Source organism: Pollicipes pollicipes, unplaced genomic scaffold, assembly GCF_011947565.3.
Source record: "Pollicipes pollicipes isolate AB1234 unplaced genomic scaffold, Ppol_2.1 Scaffold_3087;HRSCAF=3621_pilon_pilon_pilon, whole genome shotgun sequence".
NCBI classification, from domain to species: Eukaryota; Metazoa; Arthropoda; class Thecostraca; order Pollicipedomorpha; family Pollicipedidae; genus Pollicipes; species Pollicipes pollicipes.
The window spans coordinates 11,102,961-11,116,916 of NW_023596225.1; the positions used below are offsets into that span (position 1 = coordinate 11,102,961).

Sequence of the window (13,956 nt, forward strand, 5' to 3'; positions counted from 1 at the left end):
TGCACTTTCCGCATGATTCACATTCCCCCTTTCCTCTAATCACGCTACCTGTAATGCCTCATAAAAACCTCCACTAACACTACCTGTTTGTGTCGCAAGGTATCGACGTCCCCAATCCCTTAGGATGCTTCTCAGAATCACGATGGAAACCATTCCAAAACTGATGTCTGCGCATGCAAGTTGCGAGCGGCAGTAATGTGAAGTACATACTTACTTAAGTCCGGCTTGCCTCCAGTACGTCATGGTTTCACACTTTTTTGCTGTTTTTGAGCAGATTCCAACCCCAATATCCAAACCGAGTGTGAAAAGGACGGATGGAGCAAATCGAGAAGTGGTAGGCCCGTTGCAAAAGAAGAAAATCTCCAGCAGATGGCGACCATAAATGTAACTAGAGCGCCATATCATGAATAGACCTGGGAAGCGTAAATATATGAAGTATTCATTTTCTTTGACGTCATTTTCGTGACATATACTGACTGACACCGGGATATTTATGAAATCCTATGCCTTATGACGCCATACTGAAACTAAGAAATGCACACGCAGCTGTTCCGCCGTGCGGCGGGCTGATGCAGACGGCCGTGCCTTCTCGCCTGCCGGTGTGTGTCGTGATCTTCGGGTCTGGTGTCATACGCTGGTGTTATTACTCATTCACGCGGTGGGCGACGCGTAGGTGTGGTAGGGACGCCGAGTAATACGCTTCAGGCTAATTAATTGTGTTCGCAGGGCATTACACTCTGTTTTTCCCTACAGTCAGCTGTTCCAGAGGGTCGCTGCGCAGTGCTTAAGGGAAGTACCTACATGTGGTAAAAGCAGCTGTCTGCTGCATGTGCTGCACCATCTGGACGTGAAAGTCGATTGGATCTGAATGCCTACGCATGCCTGCCATTTCAGCCTTAAGTGAAATCAGATTACTTCATCAGAAGACACTACTGTGTGCCTGGCAACTGAGACCAAACTGGAGCAGGCTAATTTCTGTATCACCAGTGCTCAACTTCCCACTGTCACCAGGCTGGGGCAGCAAACAGGCTTCAAGGAAGACTAAAGTCAAGAAGCAAATACCATACATTATGGATGCTAAAAGTGAAGAGCTCCTAGCCCCCTTGCGGCTCTCTGTGAAAGAACAGGTGAGGCATATTGCGTTGAACAGCTTGAAGCACTCAGTATATTTGCTTTCGGTGTGTTTGTGAGGTGAACTGTTGCATGCTTCGCTGCCATGGCTTATGATAGAGTTAAGAGTTTTTGTTAAGTTTTAGTGACAGCTATAGAAGCATTGCTTGCTAAGAAGAAGTCGTGAACTTTTTGGGAAACTGTGGTTTGAATGCTGGTAAGTTGCTTGGGATAAGTGTATCAACATTGGGCCACTTGGGTGTCAGGGATATTGATGGTTGTCATGCTGTTCTGCTCCAGGCACTAATAACCCTACTTGCTACCCCTCCCATTGCTCAAAATTGGTCAAATAGCATTGAACTGGGTGATTTTGGCTCATTTGAGCATCTCTAGCTTGGTAAACGGGCTGGCGCTCACATGTCTGGGTTCAGTCTCAAAGAATAACTGATTGGCACTAACTAGTTGTATGCTGAGGCCACCAGAGAGCCAGGATTCTGGAAGCATAATTTTTTTACTTGATGGACACCTAGATGGATGAAATTCTCTGCTTTTCAAATGATATGGCCTCTAGATAACACTTACTTAAAGCTAAATAGCATGAAATATGCTTATAAAACACCAGGATTGTCCCTCCACATCCCTTTAAAGTGAAATAGCTTCAATACTTGGGTGGTGACTATATTTTACACACTAATGTGATATTGCTCATGTATTAAAGTCCAACTAGAGACAAAAGTAGAATTGTTAGATTTAATATTGTTCTACACACTAATGGCTAATGATAGTTTATACAGGGATTAGGTGGATTAATGGTTGGACATCAGGGATAGTGAACAATAGATGAGGTGATAAATAGTGGTAGTGTTATTTTCATATTTAACCAAAAAAGTGCTTAGTTTCAGTTATCATCAGTGCACTCCTCTGCCACAATAAAAGGTTTTTGTTGATCTTTGTATGTGGTGACAATCATTCTGCTGCCAAAATGATTATGTCTGTATTTCTGTATCATTCTGGTGCTAAAATGATTATGTCTTTATGTCTGTTTCATTCTGGTGCCAAAATGGTTATGTCTGTGTTTCTGTTTTTCAGGGAGATCTTGTCCAAAAGCTGAAAGCAAAGGGAGCATCAGAGATTGATGTAAAGAAAGCAGTCAATGAACTGAAGGCTCGAAAAAAGGTCCTTGAAGACAAAGAACTATCCCTTGCCCCATCTCAATCAGCATTTGACAGGACCAAAATGGAAGATCTTCTCAAAAGAAGATTTTTCTATGACCAGTCATTTGCGATTTATGGAGGTAGGGTCTTAAGACAAAATTATTTGTAATCAATGTAACAGTTTTTTCTCCAATTCCATTTTGACACATTTCAAGTTCTCCCATTTTTATCTCATTTTTAGCTGTCAGGCCAAGTGGGTGTGATCATGACATCTCATGATTTGTTTTCAGGAGTGACTGGTCAGTATGACTTTGGACCAATGGGCTGTGCTTTGAAATCCAACATCATATCTGAATGGCGAAACTTCTTTGTCCTTGAGGAGCAGATGCTGGAAGTGGATTGCACTGTTCTCACCCCTGAGCAGGTTTTGAAGTAAGTATATTTGCCAGAGCTATCAAGCATATCCTGATATGTTCAGCTGTGTAGCTTACCAAAGGCTTGCCACACTGGGATAATTTTTCACTTTACCAGTTGTTGCATTTGTAACTTGACAGCATTTGGTGCAATGAATATTTAGTCTGTGTGTTGCATGTTTCTGGAAAGGGTATGTCCAACATTTGTATGAGGGTTTGGAATTGAGGTGGGTGTGGCCAATTCTGGGTGATAATTGGTCCAAAAATATGTCACAAGGATTTCTTGGTTTGATTTCAATTAATAGGCCTTCATTTAATATGTTAATGCTGCGCCATGGCTATAAAGTGTGACGTTAGCAGGAAAGGCAACACCAACAGCCACCAGATGACTGGAAAATGGCAGCTACCAGTTGCTGATTCATTGGAGGTGATACCATATCTGGCCAGAGGAAACAGAGCATGGTATTTTCTTTGTCATATTTGGTACCTTTTGATCAGTTAAGCTCTGCCATATTGATGGCATGTTTTTTGGGGATCAAAGCTTGCCCTAAGCAAAGCTTGTTGTGAGTTCTGGCTCCACCATTGGATTGTAATGTCCAGTTCAGCTGCAGAATAGTGTGACGAAAGTGGCGATCAGCAGGCTGTCACCTATGCCGCCGCGTGCCTCGGTGGTGTCGCCGTGGTCAGCACCTACGGCTCTTTCAGGGCCTCGGGGCATGTGGAGAGGTTCGCCGACTTCATGGTGAAAGATCTGAAGAACGGCGAGTGTTTCCGCCTCGACCACCTGATCAAGGCGCAGCTGGAGAAGCTGGCCGCCGACAAGAAGACCCCAGAGGAGGACAAGCAGAAATGTCTGACCACCGTGGCCCGGGTATGGGACGCCTCTAGCTGCTGTTCGCCCATGTTTAATATCCGCGTGTCGCTTCGCTCCCTGCGAACGGATGCCCAGAGGCCGGCGTTGTATGGTGGCAGAGAAGAGCAGGGAGCCTGAACGCCATCATCGAATCCCCACATGTTTGCCTGGATGTAGAGTCTGTCGCAAAGTGGTATATCTCTGGGGTAGGTGGCAGACACTCATTTTCTCTACCTCCCCCCCCCCCAAAAAAAAGAACATCATTACTATGTCTTGTCCCCATGTCCCATGCAAAGTGTATTTTCATCACTGAGCACAAGCCAGTATCCTCCACGTCATGTTATGGGCACGTGTCATTGACTCATATTTCCATTCCCAGCTGGACGGCATGGGCAAAGATGACATGAACGCTGTGATGAGGAAATACGACATGAAGTCTCCTATCACTGGCAACGAGCTCTCGGACGCCATGGAATTCAACCTGATGTTCAGCACCTCCATTGGTCCCACTGGCCTTCTAAAGGGGTACGTCGACGTGCGTGCTCCGGAATAACGCCTTCGGGCCTGTTGCCAAACCCGGACGTGCGCTCTGTGCCATGCTGCCGAACTGATCGCCAGTTGTAGTGCTAGCTCAAAATCCGGACGTGCGCTCTGTGCCATGCTGCCGAACTGATCGCCAGTTGTAGTGCTAGCTCAAAATCCGGACGTGCGTTCTGTGCCATGCTGTCGAACTGCTCGCCAGCCATACAAGTGCTGGCTCAAAATCGTGTTTGGTATGCCCGTCCTTGTCCGACGCGGTGGCCGGCGCTTACACAGACGTAACTCGATACAGGCACCGGCCGGTGATCTCGGCCCCGTGACCCGTCCGTGCTCAGCACCGCGCCTCGTGACCAGTGGGCGGGGTAGGGGCGCCGCCCGCGGCACTGCGCCGTCCTCCCCCCCCCCCCCCCCTCCCGCTGGCCCCCGTCAGGCATCGGCCGTGCGGCCTGTGTCTCGGCCGGCGCCACTCCGAGAGCCGCCGCTGACTGGGCGCCGGCCGACCGACAGGTTCCTGCGGCCGGAGACGGCGCAGGGCATGTTCGTCAACTTCAAGCGGCTGCTCGAGTTCAACCAGGGCCGCCTGCCGTTCGCCGCCGCCCAGATCGGCAACGCCTTCCGCAACGAGATCTCACCCCGCAGCGGACTGATTCGCGTCAGGTGCGCTGACCCCCCCCCCCCCCCCCCTCCCGACCTCAGCGCGGGCGGACCCCCGCGCCGAGGGCAGCTGCTGGCCGGGCTGCGGGCGGGCTCCAGCATGGTGCAGTGGTGCTGGTGTGTGCGCGATCTCCGATGCCAGTGCCGAGAGTCCGCGCCAGAGTTTTGCGATTCCGAGCTGTGGGATAAGGAGACGGTTTGCGATTCCGAGCTGTGGGATAAGGAGACGGTTTGCGATTCCGAGCTGTGGGATAAGGAGACGGTTTGCATTGTGCAAATAGCGAATGGCTTCAAATGGCGAATGGCGAATGGCGAATGGCTTTGTGTGGGTGGAGTGCAGAGTGGTGAAGGCGGTCGCGCCGCACCGCGGTGGCTGACCGCGACCCCCTGGCCGTAGGGAGTTCACGATGGCCGAGATCGAGCACTTCTGCGACCCGGCCGACAAACAGCACCCTAAGTTCGCTGACGTGCGCGGCCAGACGGTGGTGCTGTTCTCCGCCTGCAACCAGATGGACGGCGTGGCGGCGCAGACCACCACCATCGGAGGGGCGGTCGACAAGGTGCGGCTCGACCCCCGCCCCCGAGCAGTGCGGGCGAGCGCCGGGACACGCGGACCGGGGCCGCTGGCGCTGGGGGCCGCTGACCGCTTGCCGCAGCCTTTGACGCCTTTGAGTTTGGCGTTTGACGTGTTTTCCGTGTGTGCCCGACCGGTTTGATAGGATCTGCTAGGCAGGGTCGCCGCACGGGTGTGTGTCTAGACCCTGCATGTGCCCCACGTGTGCTCTGTCGGCAGGGTCTGGTGGCCAACGAGACCCTGGGCTATTTCGTGGCGCGGATCCAGCAGTTCCTGGAGCTGATCGGCGTGGACCGGCGACGGCTGCGCTTCCGCCAGCACATGGCCAACGAGATGGCCCACTACGCCTGCGACTGCTGGGACGCTGAGATCCTCACCTCCTACGTGAGTGCTGGCAGGTCCGGTGGTGGTGACGTGAGTGCCGGCAGGTCCGGTGGTGGTGATGTGAGTGCCGGCAGGTCCGGTGGTGGTGACGTGAGTGCCGGCAGGTCCGGTGGTGGTGACATGAGTGCCGGCAGGTCCGGTGCCGGTGACATGAGTGCCGGCAGGTCCGGTGGCGGTGACGTGAGTGCCGGCAGGTCCGGTGGTGGTGACGTGAGTGCCGGTCGGTTCGCGGGTTGTGACGGTGAGTGCCGGTCGGTTCGCGCGTGGTGACGTGAGTGCTGGTCGGTCCGGTGGTGGTGACGGGTTGAACGGGAGCCGGTGGTCTCTGCGCGCGGCCCGTGATGCTGTGTAGGCGGTGAGACCGCTGCCCCACGCTGGAGAACCTCAGCGGGGGAGGACTGCGCTAGTGGTGCGTGCGGCGGCAGGTCCTAGCGCCATTTGTGGTGGCTGAGAAGCTGCTGAAAGGCCGCCTGGAGCCAGCGATCGTGCCCGCCAGCTCAACTAGAGCCAGCGGTCGTGCCTGCCAGCTCAACTAGTCCGACTACCTACGCACTGGGGCAACATTGCACAGACCCAACTGTCACTTGCCTGAGCGCTGCTGAAGGGCACTGGTAGTGGCGTGCATTGCGTGTACTTACGGAAGCCCGCCCTGCGCGCTCCCGTGCGGGGTGTGTCCGACGCGCCGACGTGTCCAGTGATGAGGTGTCCACTGACACGCCGGCGTGTCCAACGGTGGGGTGTCCAGTGACACGCCGACGTGTCCAGCGGTGGGGTGACCAGTGACGCGTCGGCGTGTCCAGTGATAGGGTGTCCAGTGACGCGTCGGCGTGTCCAGTGATGGGGTGTCCAGTGATGCGCTGGTGTGTCCAGCGGTGGGGTGTGGATGCACTGTGAGCGGACGTCTGCCGTTGCCTGCAGGGCTGGGTGGAGTGCGTCGGCTGCGCGGACCGGTCAGCCTTTGATCTGAGCCAGCACTACAAGGCCACCGGAGTCAAGCTGGTGGCCGAGAAGAAGTTGCCCGAACCGAAGACCGTCGACGTCGTAGGTATGGCACGGCGGGCTCAGCGTGACGCTCACGCCAGGACGTCTTGCCAACGGCCAGAGCTCCCAACGCGGCGCGACAAAATGTCGGTGTTGCTGGACCCGCACGTGTTGGCAGTCCAGCCTTATCTGTTCGGCAGTAATGTTTAGGTGCACGGCTAGCTTTTTCTAGAAAGGCGATAATGAGTGGCCTCGAGATGTGCTTACAGCACAGGCAATTTAGTGTGTGAGCAGATTGTGTGATCTGGGGTTCACTCGACGAACTTCACCTAGCATATTCCCCTCCGAATATGACGGTCGTCCCCGTCTCCCAGAGCCCGTGGTCGCCAAGGGCTTGCTGGGGAAGGCGTTCAAGAAGGACGCCAAGAAGGTGACTGACCTGCTGATCGCGCTCTCCGCCGACCAGCTGACGGAGATGGAGGCCCAGCTGGCCAAGGATGGGTGAGCGCCGACCCTTCTCCCCGGGTGGTGGACGGCCGGCGCTTTTGTGACTGCGCTTTGGGCTCATCATATCAATTTTCTGTCAGATCTGTGATGGTGCAGGTGGGTTTGGCCGTATCACCTGGTATGTTTTGTTTTTACTTGTTTTTGCTTGTTTTGCCGGTCTGCTATCAGTGGAGCCTGTCCCCCGCCCTGCGACCGAGGCCGCAGGCCACAATAGGTGACGCCTGCCGAAGCCACCGTGTGCGTCCAGTTTCGCCGAGTGTCGGACAGAGCTGTGGCCCGGTCTAGTGACCTGCCGACCCTGACCAGACCCTCCGACCCAAACCAATTACCTCTGGGCTAGACCGGGGACCTGCGGGATCCGGAACAGCTACCTGCCAACCCTGGCTGGTAGCCTGCTGACCCAGGCCTGTGACCTGCCAGCGCGGACCAGTGACCTGCCGATCCCGATTGCTGACTTGCCGAACTTAAGCTGTGACCTGCCTTTCCTGAACCGTTGGTCTGCCAAACTCGACCACTGATCTGCCAAACTGAACCGGTGGCCAACTGACCTTGAGCCGGTGGTCTGCCAACCCTGAGTCGCCCACCTGCTGACCTTGAGCTGGTGACATGCCGACCTTGAACCGGTGACATGCTGGCCTCGAACCAGTGACCTTTACAGTTACATACCGAACCAAACTGGTGACTTGTTGACCTCGAGTCTGTGACCTGCTGATCTTAGCTGGTGACCTGCTGACCTTGATCCAGTGACCTGTGGACCCTTATCGATGACCCGTCAGCCCTGACCAGTGACCGATCGACCCTGACCAGTGACCCGTCGACCCTGACCGGTGACCCGTCGACCCTGACCGGCCACCCGTCGACCCTGACCGGTGATCCATCGACCCTGACCCCAGTGACCCGTCGACTCTGACCAGTGACCCGTCGGCCCTGATAAGTGACTCGTCGGCCCTGACCAGTGACCCGTCGAAGCTGACCAGTGACCCGGCCCCACAGGCAGTACCAGCTGACGGCACCGGACGGCACCGCCTTCGCCATCAAGCCGGACATGCTGACCGTCAAGCGCCACTCGAAGACGGTGCACGTGGAGGAGGTGGTGCCGAGCGTGATCGAGCCGTCGTTCGGCGTCGGCCGCGTCATGTACGCCCTGCTCGAGCACAGCTTCCGCGTACGCGAGGATGACGACCAGCGCACGGTGAGGGGTGTCGGCAGGCGCCGGCGGACCGCGGCGCAGTGGGAGGCTAGGGCACGGCTCGCCGGCCTCGGGCTGGACGCCCAGCTCGTGTGTGAGAACACGTGGGTTCGATGTGCGCCGCAGGGACTGTCGTCTGGCTTTGCCGCTGCAATATTTGTAATGGACGGCGGCCCAATACCGAATTAGGTATGCATTTAGAAATGGTCGAAGCAGTTGTTCCGCCTGATTGCGGGGTGTGGTGTCTTCGTGAAGCTATTGCGAGACCCTGCTAATGATCGTCAGCATCAGGTTACATTACAGCTCCAATTCACAGCATCCTCTCCCCATGGGCCGTGTGCAGTGTTGTGGCTCGCCACAGGTCACTTGTAATTTCGCTACGTGATTGACGGATCAAGACGATCATTGCCAGTAACAGATAAATGTATCAGGCCTTATTGCGCCCCATTCAGAATGTCTAGGGCTGGGACGCGTCATGCGTCGCGCCGGTAGTGAAGTGGTTAGCTCGTCTGCGTTAACCACTGCCAGTCTGGGAAACCAGCGGCACGGGGTTCGATTCCCAGCGGTGCCCGCCCTTTCTGCCAGGGTGAGAGGCAGGTGACGCCATATCGTCTCGGCAGCGGAGTGCATCGCAAAGCCCCACTAACGCACACGCGCACACACACATACGCCACGCCCTGCATGCGCAGGCGTGCGTCAGGAGCATCGCTCACGGCTGATACTCTGGTTGGGATTGGCCCCGTCCGTGTCAATGGCACACATACTGACCCTGTTGTGGCGGTTTTGGCAGTTCTTCTCGCTGCCGCCCGTGGTTGCGCCGCTGAAGTGTTCGGTGCTTCCGCTCAGCGGAAACGCGGAATTCGGGCCCTTCGTGAACCAGCTCTGTAAGTGCTTGCCGATGGATCGTGGGCAAATACCTTTGGTTCCCCATTCAGGATGTTTATGACGCGTGAAGTATGTCTGAATTGTTAGAATGGTGCATGAAACCATGCGGAAATGTGTTGTTTTTTTGTTTTGTTTTTTTGCTGTAAAAGCTTTTATGGACGAAATGTTATCTAGAGCGCACCAGAGATGTACTATCTTGACGTAATCGGTCGTCACACCGGAATATTCCTTAAAACCCCAACTGGTTTGCGTGTCCACGCGGTCTTCTAAATGCGCCATGTCAGCATGTAATGCACTGCGCGCCATGTCGTCAGTCACGCCGCGTCAGTAATCGCCGCACTAATCGCCCGCCTGCCGCCGGCAGCCCGCGAGCTGACCACGGCCGGAGTCTCGTGCAAGGTGGACAACGCCAGCGGCAGCATCGGCAAGCGGTATGCGCGCACCGACGAGATCGCCATCCCTTTCGGTGTGACGGTCGACTTCGACACGCTGCAGACGCCGCACACGGTCACGCTGCGGGAGCGCGACTCACGCGGCCAGGTCCGGCTGCCGGTGAGTGACGCGCGCACGAGCACCGCGGTCTCGTCATGTCCTGGCTGGGAGGGGGCGCTCGCTGGGGACTATAGGGAACTGGGGGCCAGGTCCGGCTGCCGGTGAGTGACGTGCGCACGGGCACCGCGGTTACGTCATGTCCTGACTGAGAGGAAGCGCTTGCTGGGGACTGTATGGGGGACTGGAGGCCAGGTCCGGCTGCCGGTGAGTGACGCGCGTACGGGCACCGCGGTTACGTCATGTCCTGGCTGGGAGGAGGCGCTCGCTGGGGACTGTATGGGGAACTGGAGGCCAGGTCCGGCTGCCGGTGAGTGACGCGCACAAGCAACGCGGTCACGTCACGTCCTGGCTGGGAGGAGGCGCTCGCTGGGGACTGTATGGGGAACTGGAGGCCAGGTCCGGCTGCCGGTGAGTGACGCGCGCACCAGCACCGCGGTCACGTCACGTCCTGGCTGGGAGAAGGCGCTCGCTCGGGACTGTATGGGGAACTGGAGGCCAGGTCCGGCTGCCGGTGAGTGACGCGCGCACGGGCACCGCGGTTACATCATGTCCTGGCTGGGAGGAGGCGCTCGCTGGGGACTGTATGGGGAATTGGAGGCCAGGTCCGGCTGCCGGTGAGTGACGCGCGCACCAGCACCGCGGTCACGTCACGTCCTGGCTGGGAGAAGGCGCTCGCTCGGGACTGTATAGGGAACTGGAGGCCAGGTCCGGCTGCCGGTGAGTGACGCGCGCACGGGCACCGCGGTTACATCATGTCCTGGCTGGGAGGAGGCGCTCGCTGGGGACTGTATGGGGAATTGGAGGCCAGGTCCGGCTGCCGGTGAGTGACGCGCGCACGAGCACCGCGGTCACATCATGTCCTGACTGGGAGGAGGCGCTCGCTGGGGACTGTATAGGGAGCTGGAGGCTGCCGGTGAGTGACGCGCGCACGAGCACCGCGGTCACGTCACGTCCTGGCTGGGGGGAGGCGCTCGCTGGGGACTGTATAGAGAACTGGAGGAGGGGTCAGAGGGGAGGCGCAGGGTGTGCGCGGTAAGGGACAGTGTGCGAGCTGGAGCGGTCGCTGGATCTCACGTGTCGCCGGCGTCCTGATTGGTTGGCAGGTGTTTGTCGAAGTATAGAGAGTAAGCTCACACCTAGTACGCGTACACCTAATATGTCCATGCGCGAGTGGTGTGCCGATGGATAAATAGCGTGTGCGAAGTATTTAATCTGGAGACGGTCCGGCTGTGAAGGATTTTTGTCTGTGGAGCACACGGCTGTTATCTCAATCGCGCCATGGATTTCATGCTATCACACTCGTCATCCCACCGGCGATAGCTCCTCGCCTGCCCCAGCCCGGTGCCCCCCACTGACGCGCTCCTCCCGTCCGTAGCTGGCCGAGGTGGCTGACGTGGTGTCGAACCTGTCCCGCGGCCGCACCAGCTGGGCCGAGGTGGAGGCCCGGTACCCGCGCTTCGAGCAGCAGCAGGCCACCAAGGCGGCCGGCGACAGCTGAGCGGCGGTCGCGGCGCACCGGAGATGGCCGGCGGCGGCGCAGGTGGCGGGCGGCGCGGTGCCGCCGGCCACGCATAGGCTTCTATTTAATAAGATCCGAAACGTTTTTGAATTTTACACCGAGGTGCTGTTGCTGGGCCTGCCATTCCTGCACGAACGATTCACAATATACGCACTCTGTCAGAGCGGGGTGTGTTGCTGACGACGCAATGTTCGGTTTGGAGGTGGCCGCCTCTTTCGCACACACACCGACCAAAGCGTGGCATCAGCGACGCGACATCTCTGGATTAGCCCATCGATACATCTGTCATTGACGCGCACATTTTCCCGGATGGATTCAGGCGGATGACCACCGCGCTACCAAGTCACGTGCGACACGCGTGATCCGCGCAGCGGGTGAGCGTAGCTGGACAGCGGAGGTCCGTGTGTGTGGGAGCCGTCCCAACCCGATGAGGCCACCTCGGCGCGCTGCTGGAGCCTCCAGACGTCTCCAGCTTGTCGCTCCGTCCGGAGTGGGGGAAGGGAACCTCCCGACCGGCGGTGCTCCGGACCCGAGGGGAGGATTAACGGCGACCCGCGTCCTGCGCATGCCCGGCGTCACCATCACCGTCACCGGCCGGCCGTGGCACGCCCGTCACCGTCTCCATCACCGTCACCGGCCGGTCGTGGCACGCCCGTCACCGTCGCCGGCGCCGCCGCGCCGGCCGCCGTCCATGTAGAGCCGGCGACACACCTCGCTCAGCGGGACGTCGTAGACGGGCGCGATGCCGCCGCCGGCCGGCGCCGCACGCCGCGGCAGGCTGTGCTCGTCCGTGTGCACGCGCGGGTCGTCCAAGCCCGGCACGTCCAGCAAGCCCAGCAGCGGGTAGATGACAAGCACGAAGAGGAGCAGGGCGGACAGCAGCGCCGTCGGCACCGTCAGCGCCCACAGCCGCTGCGGCCAGTAGTCGAGGCCGAGGGCGCGCGGCCAGGCAGGTGGTAGCAGCGCCCATGCCAGGTACAAGGCGGCCGCCAGCGCACTCGCCACCAGCAGCAGGAAGCCGTAGACGGCGCGCGCCGCCGTCGGCGCCGGGCCGTTCTCCGGCGCAGCGCTGTCCGACATGGCGCTGATGTCACCCACCTGCAATGGCAGCCAAGCTCAGACTGGCTCATGTTGTGGCGTGGTGTTGACGTATGGTGCTGGCAGAGACTGCTGTTGCAAGTTGTGTTCTGCATTTTTTAAAGAAAATGGCTGCAACATGCAGGGATTGGTATGACAGTTTATGAGCAGTTCAGGTAGCATAGTCTAACCTGCAGGGTGGGGAAAGCTGCCTTCTGTTGGTAGAAGTAAACCACTAAATGAGGAATCAAAGCTTGCATCTGAGAAAAAAAAATGTATGTGCTTGATGGCGACACTGGTTTCTGTTTGCAGAACCCCCCATGTAATGCACCTGGGTGGCCAGCTGGACACTCTTTGTTTGGGTAGGGGGCCAATTGAGCCCATTAAGATCTCAGAAATTAAGAGAGCTGGACTTCAAATTCACAGGATGTGCTGACCTGTGTGTTAACTCACTGAGGTCAAAGGCTGGGGTCCCTAGGTTATCACCATTGGGTCAGAAAAGGTGAAACAAGGTTAAACTCCAGGTTGGTCTCCAAAGTATCCCAGAGCCTGGATAACTTCTATGCAAAAGGCCACATACTCATTGAAGGTCAGTGGTCTCATTTGAACTTCAAAAGGTCATAGTGACCAAAGTCATGTACAACTGCCTGGCGTCTTGCACTTGAATCAGTGACAATGACTATGCTGGGCAGGATGTTCCTAAAACAAAGTGTTCAACTGTCATTTAAGGGCAGCAACCTTTTCTGGCTTTTACAAAGTCCATGAAAGATCAAAAGGCTGTTTCTGTTATCAATAAATTTGAAATGAGCACCAGAAACTACCCTTTATGACAAACCCTAGAGTAGTAAAGCAAGTTGGTTTTGACCATTGTCCAACCTTCATACCTGGCCATAGGTAAGTATGAGTTGCTCATTCAATTGTTGTGTTGCCTAGGAAAGTATCTCTGAGATATGTGGCTTCATCTGACACTGTTGTTGCATCAGGTTGAATGACTCCCTTGAAACTGAGTTTGCTAAATCCATGACCTGACTTTGACCTGCTATACATTGGCAACCATACAAGGAACCTTTAAATTTTTCATACCAAACAATCCACTTTTCAGTTCTTTATATTTGGGAAAATCTTGCACAGTTATGCTGCACCATTTGGTAACCATTCTGGAAAAACCTTTTAGGGGTCAGTTTCACTCTGCACCTGAATGCCTGTTCACTTTAAAATGGGCCAAACCTTAGATCTGAAGTAGATCTTTGGTGATGGTGCCTGGTGCTACAACTGACCTATTTTCTATTACCTGTCAGCTAACATTGCTGCTGCTCACACACAAAATGTCTGCCCCCTTTTCTTATGAGTGTAAAAGGTGTTTTTATCAACCAGGGCCTGGATGTGAATTTCTCATCCTGCTGATCCATGTACCCCATCCTGGTTCATCAACCATCATCACACAGTTTACATGTGACAACCAACATGTTGCATAATTGTGATCATTAATGAAGCGTGCTGTGCATTTTATTTTCAACCCACATTGCTGCACCCCTCTCCTCTGTACCAAAAGGCTGGTCTGGCC

The 13,956-nt window shown here is 56.2% G+C and overlaps 2 protein-coding genes across 2 annotated transcripts; one reads left to right on the forward strand and one right to left on the reverse strand.

Annotated features, from left to right (window-relative positions):
• Positions 1–684: 684 nt before the first annotated feature.
• LOC119089362 (glycine--tRNA ligase) lies at positions 685–11,386 on the forward strand. Its single transcript, XM_037212033.1, has 14 exons — positions 685–1,127; positions 2,200–2,404; positions 2,555–2,696; positions 3,383–3,548; positions 3,910–4,055; positions 4,578–4,727; positions 5,122–5,284; positions 5,518–5,682; positions 6,601–6,727; positions 7,038–7,164; positions 8,164–8,362; positions 9,150–9,243; positions 9,609–9,796; positions 11,172–11,386. Exons 1-14 carry the CDS (start codon positions 879–881, stop codon positions 11,292–11,294), a joined length of 2,244 nt encoding a protein of 747 aa, XP_037067928.1. The 5' UTR covers positions 685–878; the 3' UTR covers positions 11,295–11,386.
• A 461-nt stretch (positions 11,387–11,847) lies between these two features.
• Positions 11,848–12,410, reverse strand: PIG-P (phosphatidylinositol glycan anchor biosynthesis class P). Its single transcript, XM_037213381.1, has one exon. It carries the CDS (start codon positions 12,393–12,395, stop codon positions 11,946–11,948), a length of 450 nt encoding a protein of 149 aa, XP_037069276.1. The 5' UTR covers positions 12,396–12,410; the 3' UTR covers positions 11,848–11,945.
• Between the last annotated feature and the right edge of the window lie 1,546 nt (positions 12,411–13,956).

What these genes read in the sequence shown, in the direction of transcription:
- LOC119089362 (XM_037212033.1), top strand. Translation starts at nt 879, where the DNA reads ATGCCTGCCATTTCAGCCTTAAGTGAAATCAGATTACTTCATCAGAAG. An exon ending in GGCTCTCTGTGAAAGAACAG is followed by an intron (nt 1,128 to 2,199) that starts GTGAGGCATATT and finishes TCTGTTTTTCAG; the next exon opens with GGAGATCTTGTCCAAAAGCT. An exon ending in GCGGCCAGGTCCGGCTGCCG is followed by an intron (nt 9,797 to 11,171) that starts GTGAGTGACGCG and finishes TCCCGTCCGTAG; the next exon opens with CTGGCCGAGGTGGCTGACGT.
- PIG-P (XM_037213381.1), bottom strand. Translation starts at nt 12,395, where the DNA reads ATGTCGGACAGCGCTGCGCCGGAGAACGGCCCGGCGCCGACGGCGGCG.